This window comes from Girardinichthys multiradiatus, chromosome 22 (assembly GCF_021462225.1).
Source record: "Girardinichthys multiradiatus isolate DD_20200921_A chromosome 22, DD_fGirMul_XY1, whole genome shotgun sequence".
Lineage (NCBI taxonomy): Eukaryota > Metazoa > Chordata > Actinopteri > Cyprinodontiformes > Goodeidae > Girardinichthys > Girardinichthys multiradiatus.
The window spans coordinates 22,644,263-22,668,465 of record NC_061814.1 but is presented as its reverse complement, the minus strand read 5'-3'; the positions used below and the strand labels follow the sequence as shown (position 1 = coordinate 22,668,465).

The following is a 24,203-nucleotide window of genomic DNA, read 5'->3' as shown; positions in this document are numbered from 1 at the left end:
ATTTGGTTTTATTAGACCATAACACATTTTTGGGAGATTTTTGCATGATCTGGATGTTTTCTTTTTATTTTGTGGAAGAAAACACAAGTCCCATTCTCAAATCACACATGGAACTTTTATAAACAAACCTTAAATGTGAATGCTGCACGTTATTCAGTGAAATGATTACTTACTTGAGAATACACGGTAATGATTGCAGCTGTAAACCATAAGTTATAATTATTTCAGCTAAAGTGTCTCTCTGACCTTCACACGAAACGCTTTATAAACTAGTCCTTATTGTTACTCCACATCCTGATAGGTCAAGAAGGTCCCGCCTGATGAGTTCACCCTTGAAGTTAGGTCATCTGCTGAGCTTAAGTCAGTGAATGCAACACATATTCCATCCTCGGAGTGACCACAGGCTGATTGGACAGCTGTCTCTGCCAATTAAACTTGTAAAATGTCAGCATAATGTTAGGTTAAATTCCTCATGTTATTGGCTATAAGTTCTCTCCAGTTTTTATATTTTTAAATCAATTTTCATGTTGATTATAAATTCTTAGTCCTGTGAAATAGATTTTACTTCTGCTTTCTTTTAAGTTAGATTCATTACATCAGATAAAAATCATATTTATCAGATATCTCTCCATCTCCTTAAATGTACAGTTTAAAGGATGTAAATGACTGAAGAAAAAAAAAACAAAAAAAAACAATCCTTAAATCAGGTTAATCAGTTTTGCTATAAATGCACTTTTCTTTTTATTTTCTAAACCAACCTCCTTCCTCACAAAACCCAGACATTGTAACAGAGGTTTGCACACTTTGTATATCCAATGCAACTATCACTCTGGTAGATGTTTATCAAGCTCAAAGACTTTATTGAAAATCCATACATACACAAAAGGGACCTCAAAGACTTGCAGGATCGGTCTCCACTCAGAACAGCAACACAGCTTAACAACTTTACTCTACAAATCCTCCAAATAATTCTATAGCTTGGCATCAATTTAAATATTATGTGCTCCACAGTTGTCTGTTGTTGCATAATAAACAAAATATAACTCTGCTTGGGCGATCCAACATACAGGTTTCTCCCCCACTTTAAGTAACCCCCAAACTGTTCAGTTTAGGGGAAGGTCACATATGTAGCTTTGCTAAAACATCCCAGCACCAAACATTGACATAAACAGAACATCAGTATGTGTCCTTGTGTAAATGGTCAGTATTTAAACACAAGTCTAGTGTAATTTACGTCTGAATTTGATTCCTGTTAAGATGACAAAGAATAAAGACAATCTTCAGGAAACAAATGATTGAATTTATGTTTTTCACATAAAAAAGGAGAACAATGGAGTGTCTGGGATTATTACAATAAAGCCACACACAGTTATACAGAGGGATTGGATTATTAAAATTATTATGGCAGTGCTGGATAAGAACAACAACAGTATTTATAAATAATATGACTATCTTTTGAATTGATGCAACCACAAAGTAAAAAGCATCAAAAAGATAAAATATTCTGAAGACAACAGCACCGACTTGATGTGGTGCCCGAGAGTGTGTTGCAGAAGCCTTTGAACTGATCTCTCCATGATTTCCCCCTTTGCTGGTTTGAGTTGGACATACGTTTAAGGCCTGATTCTTCTGATATATCCCCTAGTCCCTAGCAGTATGAGGACAGTTTAGGCTTCCAGTTCCAAGCCCAGACCCAGCTTGTGGCCTCCTACATTGATGTTCTTCCCATCAATCAAACCAGAGAGGGTCAGTTTCACACCTACACACACACAAGGAAGCAGGTTTAGTCAATCACAATAAAAGAGGTGGTCCTGAAACTGCTGACAATAAGTTCTGGCTACAATTGAAAGCTGTTACAGTTCTGATTCATAAAAGTATTCATTTAGCCGCTTTTCAACATTACAACCACAACCTTCAATGTACTTCATGAGCTAGACCAACACATTAAAATTGTATTCCCACAGTATTCAATATTCCTCCACAGATTTCCATCCTGTATTTTAAAATATAAAGCATGAAAGTTTGCTAGGAACGTATGGCAGACATTTCTTGAGCGGGAAAGCTTTAAATATCCTGGAAATACCTGAAACAGGAAAGAAAATAAAAAGGACACAGTGGAGGGATGGAAAGAGAGCGACAGACAGGAATGGGAGGAAGGACACATGGATAGGACAGAGGCAAAGAGTTAGGGGAACAAAAAACAAAAGGAAGAAGGAAGGAATGACTAGGAAAAAAGGAAAAAGGAGAAAGGCAGCAAGGATGAAATGAAGAAAATAAAAAAAAATAAGATGGGGGATATAGTCTGGAAATACATTTTTATTTAGTTTTTTTCATACCAATCCAGACCTGGAAAATACTAAAATCAAATTCCATACTTTTCCCGAAAGGTGTAGAAAGCCTGTAGTAAAGAGATCCGTGTTTTTTCTTTCTCTACAAATAAATATCTGATACCTAGGAGAAGCAGCTCTGAGGTGAACCAATTATCTTCAGAAGTTATGTAATTAGTAAACCGTGTTCACCTGTGTGTAATTTATTCTCTGGGTAAACAGGCTGTTCTGTGAAGGCCTCAGATAATTTGTGAGAGAACATTAGAGAACAAACATAGAAGAACACAATCAGGTCCGGTTTAGAGCTGCGGAGGCGTTTAGAGTAATGCATTTTTAAAACATTATTCCAAGCTTTGATCCACAGCTCAGGAGGGAGAATCTGTTGAGAGGACAACTATAAGTCGTACATTCCACAAATTTGGCCCATACAGAAGAAAGGCAAGTCTTTAAAAGAAAGCAATAAGAAGTAAAGTCTGCAGTTTGCTACAAGCCATGTAGGCAATCATGAGGAAGACGGTGTTTTTTGCAGATGAGACCAGATTTTTTCAACATGCATGCAAAATATGTTTCAAAAAGCTAATACGGCACATCACCCTGAATATACCAGCCACATGATCTTACACATAGGTGGCAGCACTGTGTTGTGGGCATACTTTTCTTCATCAGTGACAGGGAAACTGGTCAGAGCAGATAGAAAATGGATAGAGCTAAATACAATGCAACCCTGGACGAGAACCCGTTGGAGGCTGCGACAGACTTGAGACTGGGAGCGAGGTTCACCGTCCAGCAGGACAACGTCCCTAAACATACAGCCACAGCTACACTGGAATAATTCAGACACAAAGACCCAATCACAGTCCAGACCTAAAGTGTATGGGAAATTTGTGGCGAGACTTTTTTCCCTGTTTACCAATAATCTCCAGTTATGAGGGAATTTAGATAATTTGCAAATGAGAATAGTCAAAAATTTCAGTTTGTAGATTTACAAAGCTGGTAGACAAAAAATCCCTACAGCTGTATTTATAAAAGTACTGACTCAGAGTTGTTGTATACATATGCATGCCACACTTTTCAAATATTTATTTGTAAAACAACTGAAAACCATATCATTTTCCTTAAAAAAAGCACAATAAATGGAAGTTTGTGGTGGTAATGCAACAAAATGTTAAAAGGTGCAAAGGGTAAGAATACTTCTGAAAGGTACTGCAAGGATTCCTGTAAATTACACTGTGGTATACTGTAGCAAGAAACTTACCTGGTCTGAGAGTTTGGGTGTACCCAACACCTACAAGGCTGTTGTTGTTAACTTTAGCCTAAAACATCCAAAAAGAGAGAGAAAGAAAAGTAGTAATAAGTTGTGTTTTATAGTAACTTTTGTTGCCTTAGAAACATTAAAGTCTGTAAGGAAAACTTACACTGATGGAGGCGTCTTTGTCCAGTTGGTATTTGGCGGCAATGCCGAAGTTTGTGCTGTTGCTGCCGGCGGTCCATGCCAAGTGGACTGCAGTCTCCAGCTTGTCACTGGGCTTCTGGTAGATGGAGCCACCGAACTCAGCTCCATCATTGCTGTAATGATCAAAAATAACAATGGAATACATCGAAAATGTATTTTCTTCCTTCAAAATAGCATAATAAAAAAAATCAAGAGAAAAAAAGTAGGTCTACATACACATTGGTGTGTAGCTGGAAGTCTCCCGTCTTATAGCCAATGGCGAAGTTGTTCTTGGTCATTCTGGATTTGGCGGTGTCGAAGCTCATCTGGTAACCGGCGAGCCATCCCTCGTAACCAACGACGGCAGCTCCGTGGATCGTGGGGCCAGCGAAGTCGAAGTCAACATCGCAGCCCAAGTTGAGGTACTCGCGCTTGTAAGCGGTCTTAACCTTGCCGCTCTTTTTGCTGTTGATACAAGACGAATATCGTAAAATTACATATTACTCGATGGATATGACATCCTACTGGAGTCGGGTAACATCTCCCACAGCAAGCCCTTTGTCCTTTTCACCAACCTTTTTGTGGAACTACATTTTTGGGGGTTAACTTTAAATCTAAACAATAAACACTTAGGTTGACATGATACTGCACTTTTGAACATGGCGTCTTAATATCGCTCCATGACTTAAAGCCCTGACAAACTCTGCATGAAAGACGACACACCTCTCTCTGGGCTGTGCGCCAGAAAGCAAATGAATCTCAAAAGATTTCCTCAACTATATGAACACATTTTTCTTTTTACCCCAAACAGGTAAGATAAAAACATGTAAAACAAACATCTAATCCCAGTAAAGTGTTACAACATACTGGTTCCATACTGAGAGTCTGGTCACATAGCTGTCAAGGACACTTGTCAGAAGTATCTAAGGCAAAGATCAGGTTTCTATAATTTCTCGTGGAGTGAAGCAACAGGCTCCTCCTGTGGAGTCCTAAACTAAAATACGTGTAAAAAATAAAACCTTAACCATCAGCTTACCCAGTGTTGGGTGAGAAGGTTGTGTCAAATGTCAACTTTAGCCCTTTTGTAATCTGTAAGAAGAAAAAATATAGAATTCGTTAAAAATTAGAAACTTTTGTGGCTGCTAATAATTCACGAAAATGTTAAAAGATTACACAAACCTGATCTTCAACAGTAATTTCAGTTCCCAACGTGTTGTCAGTGTTCCACTTCTCAGTAAAGGTCAGGCCATATTCAGGCCGTTTATATTTGGTTTCCAGGGTACCAGCAACTTTGCTGGTATCAGTGTTGGATGAGCCAGATGTCTTGAATTCCTGCAGGAGACATTTTTAGAGAAACTGGAATCATATGGAAGCCATGAATTCAATAACATTACCTATTGTGGTAATTTCTAATAAAAATGAATTATTGGATAGATATATTTTTATATTTTGTTGTTAAACAGAAAATGAAAACAGGAGACTGTAAACCATCAAGCATGGGACAAATTAAAGATTTCTGAAATTCAAGGCTGAGTGAAAACAATAGTTGTAACTATTTTTAACAACAATATAATGACTAAATCACTTCCAACAAATCCAAATGATCTTACAACTCCACTAGCTGACTTTGTCTTGACATCAAGTTTCACCAGGCCAAATCCTGCATGAAAAATGAGATTCAAAGGTCATTTAAATGATCAACTACAGTTGGAAGAGAAGAAGCTTCAACATGTTTGCACATGTAGGAAAACCTACCATAGCCTTTGTTGAAGATATCATTGGCAGACTTGCCCAAATCAGCATAAGTGGGAGGCACGGCCATTGTACCTGCAGATAAAAGGACAAAAAAAAAAAAAAGTTACATTTGGTTTATAGGTGATAAAAAAAAAAAAAAAAGGGTGCAGTGCAGTTTTTTTTTTTTTTTTTACATGTTACACTGAAAGTGTGACAAGGAGAGAAATTAAGCAGAATAAAAAGGTACAAATATACTTTATGTGAACACAAAAACTCTTGGAACAATGGTCATTGAAGGTAGTTTTTTTTTGTTTTTCTGTTTTCTTTACATACCTATATTTTTGCACATAACCTTTATGCACAAATATAAATATACAATTTAAACAGAACAATCAATTTTAAAAACACTTGCACAAAGAAGCATATATTTTTCTATTTATTGCACAACTGTAAACATATTTATTACTGTTATGTTTGTTTGGGTGTATCTTGAGATTTTCTATTTGTCAACACACTGAATTTCCCCAAGGTGACAAAGGCTTATTCTCTTCTATTTTAAGACTGTGTACGTATTTTATATTCCATTCAATACATGGTATGGGTTCAAGGTATTAGGCAAACATAAAATTGCATTGTTTTTGTTGAATGTTGCGATGTTTATAACCATTGCAACTATTTTCAACCATTTTCCTCAGACTTCTTCTTTTCCTCCATCACAATGACCCCACCACTCTCCTTGAACTTCAATATTTTTTAATCACACTTATATGTGGCCATAAAAGGCAGCGCATGTCCATCCAACTATTATATTATTAACAAGCAGAGTTTGAGTGTACGGCATATGAAATAGAGCCAACAACAACAACAAAAATACCCAAGCAGTGCACTTTGTGGTTGCGAAACTGAAATTGCAATGACTGATTTGGTATGATGTGCAGCTCTTAAACATATATTTATTCCTCATTAAGCTACAAACGACTGTTGAAATGATTTATTGTAACATTTTTGGAAAATGATCAAACACATATTTTTAAATCAAGACAAAAGGTTTCTGCACTTACATGTTATTAAAGTAATGCTTCGTCTTATGTCACCATATATAACCAATCTATTAATGATCAGATGAAACACCTTTCTAGGTCCGAACCTAATGCCTATAACATGCAAAATACACAAGTCTCACATCAATTGTTTAGTAAAAACACAATCCAACTTACTTTACAGACTTAGGTGTATTCTAACAAAGTTTCTTGGGATCACCATTTTCACTTGTTAGTTGAACACACCGGACACACCTGAGAGCATTCCTGCGGTTCAGGTAGTTTAACAGCCAGTTGGCAAGGTAGCCGAGGATAGACTCGTTCGTCGTGGCTCTTATTAACTTATTATTTTAAGTCAGTTGCAAGACATGGTTGGACATGACAGGGGATTTACCGGTGCCAGGTACTGGTATGCGCTAATTCGTCTGTTCACTTTGCCAGTTGGTGTCGGCTATTTACCGCAATGCCAACAGGCCTCAAGGAAATAAAGCTAACCAAAAAAAAAAAAAAAGATCCGTTAATGTTTTATTTAAGTTACTTTAAAAGACAATGTTTAGGTTTTCGACAATGACGAAAACCTTCCTGATAAAGCACATGCGTCGCTCCTAGCTTACTGCCACAGCTACTGAAGCTAATGATTTTAGCCTGCAGAGTGCCGGTGTGAGAACAACTGCTCTGTTCGGTGTCTTGGAGATCGATAATACAACAATAAATAAAGGGGACCCTTACCAGTTGAAGACGGTACTAGTGTTATACTAAAGTGACTTTTTGGAGATGTTCCCCACAACACACAGCTGAGGCAGAAGTCACCGGTTGGAGGGCGAGCTGAAGGAGACTTCTTCTGTAACGAAATGCTGACCTTTTGGTTTCCGGCTCAGGGCCACAGGCGCCCAAACGTTTGCCTGAGTAAAAATGGGTTTACGTTACATACAAAAATATTCTGTTTTGGTTTGAATTTTGGTTTAACATGTCTGTAGATGTGGAAACTTTTAGCTAGACATCCGTTTTTGTTTTGTTTTTTTGCAAACGAGTTAAAAGAGTTTCTTTATTTTTTTAGTAAATCAAGATAAAATAAAAATCTGGGGTTACCTTTAATGCCCGATTAGTCATTTTTTTTTTTTTCAAACGTCAAATTATTGTTTTATTTTGATGTATGAAGTTTCTTCTTTGCTACTTATGTTGTTTCAGTGTGTTGGTGTAATACAATGTTGCCAAGCACAGTTTGTATACGTTGATAAAACGTGTTCAAGGCAGTTTGGTGTTTGGGGAACAATTTCTGTAGACGTTCTGCAGGTCTTTCGAATATATCATTTGAATAGTGCCCTTTAAAGCCCACTCATTGAAGATAAGTATTTTTAGAGATATGTTTTCATTTATTCAGAGTTTTTTGTTTGTTTGAGGGACTTAACACTAATTAAGCAAACAAAAAATATACTCTCATCTAGGAATAAATCAGTGTTCTGATTACGCATACAAAACTTGCAAATATACAATTGTAACTTGCACTGGATTACTTGTTTGTTGTTTTTTTGCTAGAAACATATAGCACAGACACAATTTATTATCATTATTATTATTAATAATATTGTTGTTCTTGTTTTAAACCAATTTTCAGCAAGCTGCTTGTATCTTTTTCATAACTTACTAGATGTTTATGTTTGCCTCAACATTGGTAAAGTAGGCAAAATTTGCAGTGGCAATAATATTGCTGTAGACCAGGGAGACGGGACAAAAAGGGGAACCAGTAACCATAGTATTACACTTGATATAACAGGAAGAAATCCATAATGTCGTCATAAATCACATAACATTGTGTCATATACAAAAAATAAGCTTGGAAAAACTGTAAAACTTTGAATACATATAAAACATACAAAATCTAAAAAGTTTGAATCTGGCCCCAAGGCTACACAGTGGCACAGTCACTAGCACTGCTTCACAGCAAGAAAGTCCTGAAAGGAGTTTGCAAGTTCTCCCTGTACATGTGTGGATTTTATCAGGGTAGTCTGGCTTCCTCTCACAGTCCAATACAGGTCTGTTAGGTCAGTTTATGTATAAATAATTCTTCATCTATGCATTTAGACAATGCATGGATGGGTAGATCAGGGATTCCCACTGTGAGGGGTTGCAAGATGATTTTCAGAATCATTGTGATGTGACTCCTGAGGCGTATGGAGGGCAAAAAGGGAGAAAATTAAATAAATAAATATATAATAAAATACATAAATGTTCCATGAAATAAAGAAATGTAACAATAAATGTCCTGTTAAATAATTTAATTGCACCATTCATTTATTCAATATGTTAAGAATAACCTTTATTAATATGCTTATAGCTGTTTTTCCCATTTATACCATAGTGAAGTAAAGTATAAGTTCTAATGTTTCCCTTTTGTTACAATAGGATAAGAATGCTCATAGACATACAGTACAAGGATAAATGGCCCAAGGTTTGTCATAAAATTACCTGAAGCTGGGGCACTGTGGTAGATAGTGGAGCAGCCGGTATAACGGGGTTGATTAGAAAGCTACAGCACACTTAGATGAAGGATGGACACCAGCTACTACACAATCTAACAGATAGACACCACAATGGTGACACATAGTCTACTGATAATCACTGAGGGAGGGCACATCCATTGCATTGGAGTGCCAGATATAAAACTACATGTGACCTTCTATCAAGGCTCTTCGTCATGCTCTAACAGATTGCGATGTTCCGAGACGAGATCTTCAGCGCTGAACTCTGTAATCATTCCTCTACCTTAATTTAGATTAAAGGAGCTAAAAGTTAGAAACTGGTTGAGAGTCGTTCCTTTAAGAGTCTTTAGATAGAGTAAGTGACTGTTTCCGGGGTTCCAAAGGACCGGAGGGGCTCCGAGGCGTCTGACCGCCAGCAGGGTGCGGTAGCTCGGACAAATTAGTGTTCCCGCCCGCGCCCCAGAAGCGGAAACCATTTTTGGATAGGGTTTCCACGGAAGGACAACGCATCACAGCAGCGGCCGCAAACAAAAAGGTAAGGAGATCCTATTAAAAATCTCCAGTGCTGTGATGTTAGTTTTTGAGTGAGCTGTTTTTGTTTTTGGAGGCAGAGAAATGGTTCAGAATAATTGTTGCGTACACATTAAGTGATAAGACGTGTTAATAAGCGGTGCGATTTTAACGGTGACAGCCCGGGAAGAATGGTACAATCTTCTAAAAGACAGCTAAAATCTAAGGGTGTAGGTTTGGAGTTCCTTTATTGTATGCAAGGGAAGATCGGTTTCCCTCGCACACAATATAAAAGCTAACCCCCTGAATGAGGCACCATACTTGGCTAAGGTTTGAACGGATCCTGAGTTCCGCTTAACAGAATTCGAAAGCGCCGCCAAGGGGGAAGTATTAGATTTTGATAGTTCCTTGGGGTTCTTAAAAACCCTTAAAGCTGCTTACTTCCTTTACAGAGGGGAAGTATTAGGTTTTGATAGCTCCTTGGGCTTCTTAAAAGCCCTTAAAGCTGCTTACGTCCTTGTGAGTAAAACACGCAGAGATAGATGCGCATCCTCGGCATGGTTTAAAGGTCCTGCGGTTCTCTTAAAGAACACAAAAGCGCCGCCGAGAGGGGGTCTTGAGTTTTCCATAAGAAAAATTTAAAAGCGGCTGGCTCCTTTTTTGAATAAACAGCTGTATAAATATAAAGGTGTAACATCAAACGGCCAGTATGAATGTGTGTGAGTCGGAAGTGAGCAGACGGAAGTGACGGGGGACATATTACACTGACGAACACTGGCTGACTGCTACATGCTACATGCTAAGTTAACATCCTAAGCTAACAAGCTAAGCTAACAGACCCTAGCTCAGGAATAAACTCTGCTGTGATAAGCTTTGGTGTCTGAGAGATAACGGAATAAGCTCTCATGTGGACCAGGAAACGGTGCTGTACCGCCTGGTTGGCCAGAGTGTGTGAACGTGTGTGTGCGAAGTGAGAGAATGACTGAGACGTCACTAGAAAATGAGCTCCCTGCTTGTTCTGCTTGGAGACAGGGAGGATAAATACATTAGCAAGTTTCAACCACAAAGATGCTTTAACAAGTTAAAACAATTTGATGGAGCTTGTTTGGGTCCCGGAAATAATTGTCGACTCACCAGAAAAGGGTAAAAAATAATTTTAACCATTAAGTGACACAAAGTGGTTCCACTCTAAAATGTTGTATTTACAGGGCAATTGAACTTTTTATGTGGCCAATGTTTGTCCATTTTGTCTGTCTGTTTTTGTGAAATGAGTGTCTGTTTCATGTTATGTAAAGAATTAGGGTGTATGTGGCAGGATATATTTAATTTAAATTGTTTTCTGATATGAAACTAATTGGAATTTTGAGTGTTTAGGTCTGGAGAAGCAGTCCTGACCATGGACCGCCTGCTTGAAAGCTTAAAACATTTTAAACTATCTGTCGTTCTGATCCTCAGCAGTACCATAATAATATTAGGTCAGTTCTTCATGATAACACCAGAAAGGGACAACCTCTCCCCTCAAAACATGATTTTAACAGATGGTTTGACTTTTTCCAGTCAGGTTCAGAATGATCAAATTAGACTCAAATTTAACACAAGATGAAAGGCACCTTAACAGAATTACTGGACTGGACTAAAATGGAGAAAACTTGAGATAACTGAAACAAACTTTAGTTAGTTGAAATAAATATAAAGTGTAATTTATAGCTGACTGAAACTGTACGGTTTGTTTATAAAACTGGGTAAGACAAATTAAGATTATAAGACGTAACATGCCCTTCATTGTTGCGTTCATCAATTTCATTAAGCCTTCTAAATGGACAAGAAGCGTGTTTTTCCACAGGACTCAGTTACAGTTAAATGTAATTGAACCAGCTTTTAAAAAAGGGTATCTATGGTTCAGATTTAATACTTACATTCACAATTAAATGAACACAATACTCTGACCCTTTTTGATGCCTACACTACGCATGAGAAGAGACCAATCGAGGTATGGAAAGAGATTAAAATAAGCACTAGAACTAATGAAATTAGCACAAATTAGAAGAATAGCAACTAATAAAAACTAGTGACCCCATTCTTAAATATAATAAGGACTTACTGCATTAGAAAATATAGATAGATCTAAATAAAGCTAGATTAGAAAAGAACATTCAGAGCCGTTATAATCTTGCTGATCAATACCACAAAAATTGTTATGGAACCAGATGATTACAAGAGAGCAGCTTTATCAGGGCCAAACAGAAACATTTGCAGGGAAGATCCAATGTCCTTCAACCTGATTTTGACTTTATTTAACCCTATCATGACACATATTATGTATGGAAATAAATAAAAAGTATAATTGTCAGCACTGAAAACTGATTATTTCAAGGGTAACCCCTTGAGATGTACCATCTCATTTTTGAGAGGGTCCTTGCAGAACAGAAGATAAAACAACAGTAATACGTATCGAATATTTGTGAAAAAATCACACAAAAATACCCACACATTCTCAAGGACCCACAAACACACACACTCTCACAACCACCACCATAGCAACTGCATGGCACATAGACTTAACATCAAGACACAAAATAAGAAAACACATACAAATGCAGAGTTCCTGTGCATATCTCTGTGAGGATTAAGTCCAGAATAAATGAACCTTTATTCTTACTGAAAGCAAGAGCAAGATGTTTTACAATAAAGTAAGTAAAAGTTTGAGGGGATGAAGATTAGTTTCTGTGGCATGGCCATAAATAACATTTGCGTGTTCTAGGATTGGCAGCACCAGTTGTGGAAAATTCTTTTACGAGCTGGAAGAGAAAAACATTCTCAGAACGATAATGTGACAATTTTAAGGCAACAGGCTTTCAAAAAATATTAAATTTAGGATTTTAGCTCAACCAGTTAGGCTCAGATTTTATCTGACTCCAAAGGATGATTTTTTCAAAAACTTTACAACAATTGATTGCAGTGATTAAACTTGGAAAAACTTTCACTCATTTAAGACTTTCAGCAGGAGGAAAAAGGCTGTTAACTTTATATAATTTGAAAAAAATTAATCTACAATCGCCTTCTGACGAGATTAAAATTAATGTCCTATATTAAAACTTGGTTTTCACCAAAAGTGATAGTTGCATTAAATGATAGAGTTGATTTAATTACAAACAATAAAATCCCTGGTGGATTATACATACCAATTTATGTCAAGTAAAATTTATTTATATAGCGCTTTCCAGCAACAAGGCACTCAGGACGCTGTGCATAAGGAGGGGCATTGCAGTGACGCAAAATCAAATAACAGAGGTAAGAATAGAAGGATGGATAAGAAAATGAAAGGAAAGTTGGACTGAAAACTTAACTAATAACGTTTAGATGTCACAGTAATTATTTATGCATAAATAGGTTCATTGTGGTAGGCAGAAGTACAAATTAATTTTCAACTTTCACTACTGGATGCTGCAAAAAGGGTGAGAAGAGGCCAAGTATCCATAGTGTTTGTGTCAGACCACCAGGTGCTACAAAGGTAGGCTATCCTTTCCTTTTTCTGAACGAAATGATTCTGTTTATAACTAATCTATTTGCTTTTTATCTTCTTTTACTCCTTAAGCTGGTACACAGCAAGACTGCAATGTAATTTATTTTTGTCTTCTTTGTATATAATAATAACGGAAATAACAATGTACAAATATGATTATGTGTTGTGAAATGAAGATGGTGAAAGAAAGAAAAATGCTGATTTCACTACCCAAGTTTGTGATTTGTTGTTTGTGTTGATTTGTTGTACTGGGATGGTTGTATGATCAGATGTTTATTTTCAGGCATTGCACAATGCTCATGATTTCTCTGGAAAGGTTGATGAAGAGTCGTTCCACTATATTGCCTGATGATGTGAGCGATAACCCTAAACATGTATTTTTCTCCTAGGTGAAGAAGGCCTGAAAAGGTGGCTGGGACCAGCCTGACAAATGGGTCTATTGACACATTATTAATAAGAACATGAGATCTCTGGGGTTCAGGAACAATGGGAATCCAAAGATTGTGTTTGAGGGTTGAAACGTGTGGTTGAGAAGGGTGTGACAGGAATGAATGAAGGCCCAAGGTATGAATGATGAATGATGTGGGCCACATGAGTGAAAGGTTCATGAATCAAATGGTATATTTTAGTTTCTGTGAGCTCATTATTTGTTTTGGGTTTTGATTCATAGTTGTGTTCGGACAACTAATGAATGTTTTGGAGTGCACCAGGTTTTGTTTTTCATTAGTTTTTCTCTAATACAGTCTGGGCCACAGTGGTAACTCTATCAGAAATGAGCATGTCCAGGAAAAACTTGGGCCCCTAATAGGAGATAGTTGTAAAATCTCTGTGCTTATACGTGACAGAAAGAACAAAGCCAAAAGGATAAAAGACAGTAATAAACAATCAAAAAAAGCCATGGTCAGGTACAACCAGCCACAGTGTTAATATCAACAACTCAGTCATGTAAACTGGCTTTACTCAACATTAGATCTCTGTCAGGAAAATCATTTTTAATCAATGACTTCATTACTCACCACAATCTTGATGATATGTCTTTAACAGAAACATGGTTACAAGAATTTAATGAAGCTCCCATTCTGATAGAGGCAATGCCTCCGAACTACAATTTTCTTTGTGAGAGCAGACAGCAAAGAAAAGGTGGAGGGGTGGCCACTTTGTTTAAAGATTTATTAGAGTGTAAAAAAGTATTTCTGGGCATATTTGACTCTTTTGAATATTTGGCCCTCCAGGTAAAGAGCCTGGTCCGAACCATGTTCTTGAATATTTACAAGCCTCCTAAGTCCAAAACAAACTTTATCAGTGATTTTAATGAGCTTTTATCTGTGATATGTGTTTATTATGACTGTTTAATTATTGTGGGAGACTTCAACATTCATATGGACAATCCTGAAGACAGAAGTGCAATAGATCTCTGTGACACTCTTAGAAATTTTGGTTTGACTCAATATGTTAAACAGCAAACGCACAAACAGGGACATATTTTGGACTTGATCATCACTAAGTGTCTAAACATTTCCAAGGTGTCTGTAACTGATGTTGCCCTTTCTGACCACTTTTCTGTTATTTTTGAAAGCATCATCTGCAATGACTCAGTTTGCCAAAGAGACATGATAAGAAAACGCATCTTTATGGACGGTGCTGCTGAAACCTTTAACCAGATTTACTCTTCTACCTCCACTTTGCCCTGTAACACTGTAGATGAGCTGGTAGATAACTTTCATTCTAAAATCTCGGACATCATTGATTCAATTGCTCCAATTAAAGTGAAAGTCGTTTCTGGGAAGAAAATGTCTCTGTGGAGAAGTGCTCCACCAGTCAGAAGTGAAAAACAGGAGTGTAGAAAAGCTGAACGCAGGTGGCGAAAGACTGGACTCCAGGTTCACTATATTATCTATAAAGAGAGACTATACAGATATAACCTGCAACTGAAAAATGCAAGGGAATCTTTCTTTTCTGAGATCATCAGCAAAAACATTAACAATGCTCATGCATTATTTGCCACGGTCGACAGGTTAACAAACCCTTCTGTAACTGTAGCATCTGAACTCCACTCTACCAGGGCCTGCAATGAATTTGCTAAATTCTTTACTGAAAAAACCCAAAAGATCAGAGGGGCAGTCAGCACATCCACATCAACTCCAGTACCAATGTTGTCTCCAACTAGAACTGATTTTGACAAAATTTCCCAATTTCACCAAATAAACTGCAAAATCTTAGAAGAAATCGTACAGCAACTAAGCTCTTCTTCCTGCTGTCTCAATCTTTTACCCACAGCTTTCCTTAAGAAAGCTTTGCCTGTAATAACATCTGATTTAACACAAATAATAAACGCGTCCCTTTTGTCAGGTGTTTTCCCCCAGGCCCTGAAAACAGCAATTATCAAACCTCTATTGAGAAAGAGCAACTCGGACAAGCTGCTACTACAGAACTACAGGCCTATATCAAACCTCCCCTTCATCAGTAAGATTATTGAAAAAGCTGTCTTTCAGCAGTTAAACAACTTCCTAACAATGACCAACCGCTTCTATGTCTTCCAGTCAGGCTTCGGTGCTCACCACAGTACTGCTCTTGAGACTGCTCTTGTCAAGGTGTTCAATGACATCCGTATAAATGCAGACTTGTGAAGAACCACAGTGCTGGTATTATTGGACCTTAGTGCAGCATTCGACACTGTTGATCACTCCATTTTATTAGAGCACCTGGAAAACTGGGTCGGCCTTTCTGGTACAGCACTCAACTGGTTTAAATCCTACTTGAAGGACAGGGACTTTTTTGTGTCAGTAGGTAACTTTACATCAGAGACCACAAAAATCACATGTGGCGTTGCCCAAGGGTCCATCTTAGGGCCCCTCCTATTCAATATCTACATGCTCCCCCTAACTCAAATTTTAATAAACAACAACGTAAGTTATCATAACTATGCAGACGACACACAGCTATACGTTACGATGTCACCAGGTGACAATGAACCCATTCAAGCGCTGGGTAAATGCTTAGAAGAAATCAATGCATGGATGGGCCTAAACTTTCTTCAGCTGAATCAAAACAAAACTGAAGTAATAATCTTTGGACCAAAGGAAGAGCGTTTAAAAGTTAGCACACAGCTTCAGTTAATACAGCAAGAAACCACCAGTCAGGCTCAAAACCTGGGTGTAGTGATGGACTCAGACCTGAACCTTCAGATGCACATAAAGGTAGTAACTAGGTCGGCCTTCTATCACCTAAAGAACATCTCCAGGATTAAAGGACTAATGTCTCAGCAGGACCTTGAAAAACTAATTCATGCGTTCATATTTAGTAGAATTGATTACTGCAACGGTGTCTTCACAGGTCTGCCTAAAAAGTCGATCAGACAGCTGCAGTTGATCCAGAATGCTGCTGCCCGCGTCCTCACTAGAACTAAGAAAGTGGACCACATCACCCCGGTTCTACAGTCCCTACACTGGCTCCCTGTAGCTCAGAGAATAGAGTTTAAAATACTTCTGTTAGTCTATAAATCACTGAATGGCTTAGCACCAAAATACATTACAGACTTGTTGTCAGTGTATCAACCAGCCAGACCTCTCAGGTTATCTCGCTCAAATCTACGCTGCGTACCCAAAACCAGAACCAAACATGGAGAAGCAGCTTTTAGTTCTTTTGCTCCACGAATCTGGAATAACCCTAAGTTGCTTTAAATCAAGATTAAAAACTTATTTGTTTAGAGTGGCCTTTGACTGTGCCATCTAGGTGTGATTAGTTGCGTTTTCAGTCCAATTTTCCTTTCATTTTCTTGTCCATCATTCTATTCTCTTTATTTTATTTTACTTTTTTAAATTACCTCTGTTGTTTGATTTTACTATTTGATTTGTTTTTCTGTGTCTGTATCTGTGTTTATTTGCTTTGTGATTGTATTGTAATTGTATGTACAGCGCTTTGAGTGTCTCGTTGCTGAAAACGCTATATAAATAAACTTACCTTACCTTACCTAATGTCGGTGTTCCCTATATGTGTTCAGATGCTCGTAAGTTGGAACACTTTTCTGGGTTTTAGTTTCAGAGGGTGAAAACTTAAATTTCTTATTAATTTTCTTGAGGTGAAATTGGATCTAAATTCTCTTTGGGATGGGAACAGAACCAAATAGAACCTGTCATTCTGCCATAGGGTTCCGGTTGAATAATTTGATGGTAAAAGATTTGGCCGCCCAATCTTCTTTAAGAGGGGAGGCTGAAGCTGGCATGTGTTGTGTGTCTAAAGTGTTTGTCTAAATTTCTGTTTTAATGTTTGTCTCAATTGTTTGTCTGACTAACCTTTAGACTTCAGAGAAAACAAAAGGAAATAATAATAATCATAGGATGGATAAATGGAAATGGATAAATTGGGGAAAAAAGGACTGTTTATTGTGATCAAATGTTTAACTGGAATGAATAACTAAATAATGGTATGATTAAGCTTTGAACATATCTAACTTTTGGCTACTAGTTCACAGACAATAAATTAGCAACTAACTGGGTTACAATATAAATATGATTTTTGGTTAAAGGTGAGAAGATGACTCTATTATATTATCTACATATAAGATTCTCATGAAAACAGGTATTGGAGCATTTCCTGTTCCCAACAAGCCCTAAAGGAAACTGTTATTGATTTTATGGTTGCTGACAACAGAGTGAAAGGATGTAGAGATGTGCTTGACACTTTCACCAGGTTGGCTGAGAGAGCTAATCACACAATCAAAAAACAATTGGCTAAAGTTTGTGCTGATACAAAAATGAAGTGGCTGAATGCGCTGCTCTTGGTGATGTTTTACATAAGATTATCACCCACTGAGCGCATGGGCTTAACTCTCCATCAGCTGCTGACAGGAAGAACCATGCCCTGTCCTTTCACCTCCTCTCTCCAGTTGGGGTGTGAACCCAGTCTGTATTCACAGAGAGAGCAACTGACACACTATGCTCAACGATTCTAATCTGCTGTGACGTTTTTGTCTCATTTTGTGTCATAACACACAGGAGGCTCTAACCAAAGAACCAACAGGAGAAACAAATGGAACTCTGGATGAGGACAAAACTAAGGTAAGCGGATTATATTGTAGGAAGGGAGAGCCTGAGGAAGAACATACGAATAGGTTCGATTGGATATCTTTTGACTTAACATTTCATTTCCAGCTAACAAATCAAAAATGTGCTTGTGAAACTAAATTAATTTATTCCAGTAACCATAACGTCAAAAGGTAAGATGAACTAATCTTTTTGCTATCAACTAATAAAATACAATTATGTGGAACCTGTTTTATGAATTTCGAGTGGGCTGGGTTACTTCAACAGAGGAAACGTGATAAAGATTTAACAATAAAAATTCTATTTGTTGGGTTAATGCTTGAAAGAGTATGTCCTGGTAAATTTCACAAAATCAAAAATCACAGGTGAGAAGGATTTCTAAAGTAAAATTGTGAATAATGAACAAAAAAATACAATTTACTTTTGTGAATGTGGGTAATTGTGGAATAATTTGCATGAAGGGTTAAAGGAGTGTTCAACTATTTAATCAATTCAAATAACTTGATGATTAGAAATTATAACTTCATATGTGCTTCTGAGTTATTTATTTATGGATGATGTTGTTTGCAACTTAGATTGTAAGTTAACTTGATACAAGGCCTTGAACCTTTACTTGCTGCTGAACAGAACTGATTTATGGGTAATAATTGCTTTGGGGGTGACTACCTATTGACTGGACAGGAAAGCTGTGCCCTGGTTTCCCTCTCCATCCAGGACGCCCTGACACCGATTGGCCTACTTCGTCAGGGGGAACCTTTCAGAAAATGTGTTTTTAAATTTTATATGTCTGCTAGAATACAAACTGCTTCCTGTTAGAACCGATTCTAATCTTTTAAATGACACCAAGGTAAAACATTAGAGACAGCTGATGGCTGTGTAAACAGGATGTTGAAATTATTTCTTGTCAAATTAGAATAGCTTTGGATATGATCCTTACAAAAAAAAAAAAAGAAAGAAAAACGGTTGTGTGGTGTTTTTGGAGATGTTTCTTGTTCTTTTATTCCCAAAAATTATAGCACCTGATGGATCTCTAACGAAGGCCCTAAAAGAATTGCAATCACTATCCATTGAATTAAAATCGCACTCAGGAATCGATGAACAATTCACAAAAAATATTTGAGACGTGGTTTAGAAAATGGGGAAACCTACTGGTGAGTATATTCACTTCATTGACTGTTGTGGTGATCGCAGTTTGTGTATGCTGTTGTGCAACGTGTATTCAAGTTCTCATCCTCAGGTGTATTAATCGTGCGATTGGTTCCACTGATACCAGAGGTTTAAGATTACCAGAATATCAAATGGATGTGGTGCCAGAGCACACACTGATGTTGTCCACTGAATATTTAAGCACAAGTGATGATGTGGATCCCATGGAACCAAACTAAAGTGTTGGAGAAATTATGATACTGTGCTATGAGGAGAGGAACCTGACCAAACGACAGCAATAGATAATTTAACAGAGTTTACGATTTAAGGTCTACAATATACTGATACACATTGTGCTGCTCATTTCCGCTGTGTTTCTAGCTTTTTATTATTTTTGTTGTTTTAATTTTTCAACAGGGCATTATTATTTATTTGCGATGTTTTAATCATTTAAATGTCAGACACACATCACAGGTCTGTTCTATGGGAAAAAGAGGGGATGCACACACTGAGGGCTGCAGGCAGTTACCGGAGAGATGGCACTCCGTTTGGGGGACGGAGTTACGCGATGGACGGAAGGAACTGCCTCCCATATTCTAGCTTAGATCCATATGCACTAGACACATTGATTGATGTGAGGTGGGTTTTTCCCACCTCAACAGGGGTATTGTTATGGATGTATGATTCTATGGCCTTTTCTAATTATCTCTTTGCTGCCTTAATTAAATATATATCTGCCCTTGTTGCTCATCTGCCGCTCCGCTCACTGCTACAGCTTACACAATATAACTGTTGATTTCACATAAGATGTAACACATAGTCAAAGATAAACTGATACAAGAGGATGACACCCTTTAGGCTCTCATCCTTAAGGGCATGACTACAACCATGGGCTTCATGGACTCCGGGGGTCCGGGAGTGCCAACCGCCTGTCAGATGCCGATGGTTAAGGGGTCGGGCCCCTCAAATCAAGGATGTAAGAAAGAGGGGGCCGTGATCAGGCTCACTGGATTGACAGAGGATAACCCATAAGTGAAAAGGGGGCCACCGTCTGACCCGATATCCTTTACAGTGATTTCTGTGACTTAATGAATAATGTTGATATTAAAGGAATCAGAATATTTGATTTAATGGTATGAATGCTGTACAGATAATCAGATAAGTTAATGACAGATTGATTAAATGAAATTAGTTAAGCACATGTCATGAATGAAAGTATTAATAGGACCTCGCAGGTTATTTTTAGTTATGTGTTCACCTCTCCATAGGTTGATTTTTAGGACATGTTAAGTAATAAACGGAGGCTGCTTTAAAGTGAAAAGGTTTCTAATTGTGTTAAACCGGTACATTGTTCTTGATCATGATGAAATATTTTTGACTAAGATCCATTTGATTAAGCCACTACGTGGCCTGCTTTAATAATAATAATAATAATAGTTGATAATTACCTACAATTGGGCGTAATCTGCCCGGTATGAACATATGATTATATTCCATTTTAAGACTAACCTTTTCAGGTAGCTGAACCTGCCAAAAGACGCTTGGGGATGGATGTCGCTCAGGGGGCAGAGAAGATGGACAAAGACAATCAACACTTAGGGTCTACATTAACTGATTCACATGATGTTAGACAGAACTTTCTGCTGTGCTTCAGGCTGTTGTCCTTTCTCTTTTTTCTCTAAATCATGCACATACAGGTTTGATGGGGTTAGACTTGTCTCCACTAGGTGTCTCAACTGTTGCTTAGACACTACCAGGGGTCTACCGGAGAGATGTCGTTCCTCCTTGGGGGGGAGGAACGACATGACAGCTGGAAGGAGATTCCCTGGTCATATATAGGTTTAACACATACAGGGTTGAATGATTGTCTCGGGGGGTGGGTACCCAGTTGCAGGTGGTCCACTACCCAGTGCCTAGGGGGTTAACTGATCTAAATTAGTGAGGTGCCTTTAAATGACACCTAATCAGGGGGGTTGTTAGGAATAACCCTTATTAATATGCTCATAGCTATTTTTCCCTTTTATACTATAGTGAAATAAATATAAGTTCTAATGTTTCCCTTTTGTTATAATAGGATAAGAATGCTCATAAACATACAGTACAAGGATAAATGGCCCAAGATTTGTCATAAAATGACCTGAAGCTGGGACACTGGGGTAGATAATGGAGCAGCCGGTATAACTGGTTTGATTAGAAAGCTACAGCACACTTAGATTAAGGATGGACACCCGCTACTACACAATCTAACAGATAGACACCACAATGGTGACACATAGTCTACTGATCATCACTGAGGGAAGGAACATCCATTGCATTGGAGTGCCAGATATAAAACTACATGTGACCTTCTATCGAGGCTCTTCGTCATGCTCTAACAGATTGCGATGGTCCGAGACGAGAGCTTCAGCGCTGAACTCTGTAATCATTCCTCTACCTTAATTTAGATTAAAGGAGCTAAAAGTTAGAAACTGGTTGAGAGTCGTTCCTTTAATAGTCTATAGATAGAGTGAGTGACTGTTCCAAAGGACCGGAGGGGCTCCGAGGCGTCTGACCGCCAGCAGGGTGCGGTAGCTCGGACAAATACATGATAAAATAATTGAATATACAATTAAATTAAGAAACTTTATATTTATTTCTTAAATAAATAAAGAGCCAAATAATTGTATGTATTTTTAGGGGGTCGCCAGTCTCTGGTACTGTTATTTTGGGGGTCACAGGCTGTAATGAGAACCCATGGGATAGATGAATCTTGCTCCCCTCCACTAGGTGGCAGTTATGCAGCTATTCTTTGGTTACCAACCGCTTCGCTGTTCACTTTGGCGAAGAAGAAGGAGAAGCTTTGCCGCTTGCTAGCTTGTGGGCTACAATAATAGCTTGACGGGTATTTTTTTCTCTTCTGTTGGCTTTATTAGAACTATTTGATTGTTTTGAGGATTCGGAGTTGTTTGCAACTTAGATTGTAAGTTAACTTGATACAAGGCCTTGAACCTTTACTTGCTGCTGAACAGAACTGATTTATGGGTAATAATTGCTTTGGGGGTGACTACCTATTGACTGGACAGGAAAGCTGTGCCCTGGTTTCCCTCTCCATCCAGGACGCCCTGACACCGATTGGCCTACTTCGTCAGGGGGAACCTTTCAGAAAATGTGTTTTTAAATTTTATATGTCTGCTAGAATACAAACTGCTTCCTGTTAGAACCGATTCTAATCTTTTAAATGACACCAAGGTAAAACATTAGAGACAGCTGATGGCTGTGTAAACAGGATGTTGAAATTATTTCTTGTCAAATTAGAATAGCTTTGGATATGATCCTTACAAAAAAAAAAAAAAGAAAGAAAAACGGTTGTGTGGTGTTTTTGGAGATGTTTCTTGTTCTTTTATTCCCAAAAATTATAGCACCTGATGGATCTCTAACGAAGGCCCTAAAAGAATTGCAATCACTATCCATTGAATTAAAATCGCACTCAGGAATCGATGAACAATTCACAAAAAATATTTGAGACGTGGTTTAGAAAATGGGGAAACCTACTGGTGAGTATATTCACTTCATTGACTGTTGTGGTGATCGCAGTTTGTGTATGCTGTTGTGCAACGTGTATTCAAGTTCTCATCCTCAGGTGTATTAATCGTGCGATTGGTTCCACTGATACCAGAGGTTTAAGATTACCAGAATATCAAATGGATGTGGTGCCAGAGCACACACTGATGTTGTCCACTGAATATTTAAGCACAAGTAATGATGTGGATCCCATGGAACCAAACTAAAGTGTTGGAGAAATTATGATACTGTGCTATGAGGAGAGGAACCTGACCAAACGACAGCAATAGATAATTTAACAGAGTTTACGATTTAAGGTCTACAATATACTGATACACATTGTGCTGCTCATTTCCGCTGTGTTTCTAGCTTTTTATTATTTTTGTTGTTTTAATTTTTCAACAGGGCATTATTATTTATTTGCGATGTTTTAATCATTTAAATGTCAGACACACATCACAGGTCTGTTCTATGGGAAAAAGAGGGGATGCACACACTGAGGGCTGCAGGCAGTTACCGGAGAGATGGCACTCCGTTTGGGGGACGGAGTTACGCGATGGACGGAAGGAACTGCCTCCCATATTCTAGCTTAGATCCATATGCACTAGACACATTGATTGATGTGAGGTGGGTTTTTCCCACCTCAACAGGGGTATTGTTATGGATGTATGATTCTATGGCCTTTTCTAATTATCTCTTTGCTGCCTTAATTAAATATATATCTGCCCTTGTTGCTCATCTGCCGCTCCGCTCACTGCTACAGCTTACACAATATAACTGTTGATTTCACATAAGATGTAACACATAGTCAAAGATAAACTGATACAAGAGGATGACACCCTTTAGGCTCTCATCCTTAAGGGCATGACTACAACCATGGGCTTCATGGACTCCGGGGGTCCGGGAGTGCCAACCGCCTGTCAGATGCCGATGGTTAAGGGGTCGGGCCCCTCAAATCAAGGATGTAAGAAAGAGGGGGCCGTGATCAGGCTCACTGGATTGACAGAGGATAACCCATAAGTGAAAAGGGGGCCACCGTCTGACCCGATATCCTTTACAGTGATTTCTGTGACTTAATGAATAATGTTGATATTAAAGGAATCAGAATATTTGATTTAATGGTATGAATGCTGTACAGATAATCAGATAAGTTAATGACAGATTGATTAAATGAAATTAGTTAAGCACATGTCATGAATGAAAGTATTAATAGGACCTCGCAGGTTATTTTTAGTTATGTGTTCACCTCTCCATAGGTTGATTTTTAGGACATGTTAAGTAATAAACGGAGGCTGCTTTAAAGTGAAAAGGTTTCTAATTGTGTTAAACCGGTACATTGTTCTTGATCATGATGAAATATTTTTGACTAAGATCCATTTGATTAAGCCACTACGTGGCCTGCTTTAATAATAATAATAATAATAGTTGA

General features: G+C 38.0%; 1 protein-coding gene across 1 annotated transcript; it reads right to left on the bottom strand.

Moving 5' to 3' along the window:
• Positions 1–835: 835 nt before the first annotated feature.
• On the bottom strand, positions 836–7,415 carry vdac2 (voltage-dependent anion channel 2). Its single transcript, XM_047352545.1, has 9 exons — positions 7,263–7,415; positions 5,515–5,586; positions 5,370–5,419; positions 4,939–5,091; positions 4,796–4,848; positions 3,997–4,224; positions 3,743–3,893; positions 3,583–3,640; positions 836–1,759 (listed from the first exon to the last, which is right to left on the bottom strand). Exons 2-9 carry the CDS (start codon positions 5,579–5,581, stop codon positions 1,668–1,670), a joined length of 852 nt encoding a protein of 283 aa, XP_047208501.1. The 5' UTR covers positions 5,582–5,586; positions 7,263–7,415; the 3' UTR covers positions 836–1,667.
• Between the last annotated feature and the right edge of the window lie 16,788 nt (positions 7,416–24,203).

Excerpts from the sequence above, each read along its gene's own strand:
- vdac2 (XM_047352545.1), bottom strand. The coding sequence starts at position 5,581 with ATGGCCGTGCCTCCCACTTATGCTGATTTGGGCAAGTCTGCCAATGAT. Across the intron at positions 5,420-5,514 it reads TATCTTCAACAAAGGCTATG|GATTTGGCCTGGTGAAACTT; the intron begins GTAGGTTTTCCT and ends TTTTTCATGCAG. Across the intron at positions 1,760-3,582 it reads CACCCAAACTCTCAGACCAG|GTGTGAAACTGACCCTCTCT; the intron begins GTAAGTTTCTTG and ends GTGTGTGTGTAG.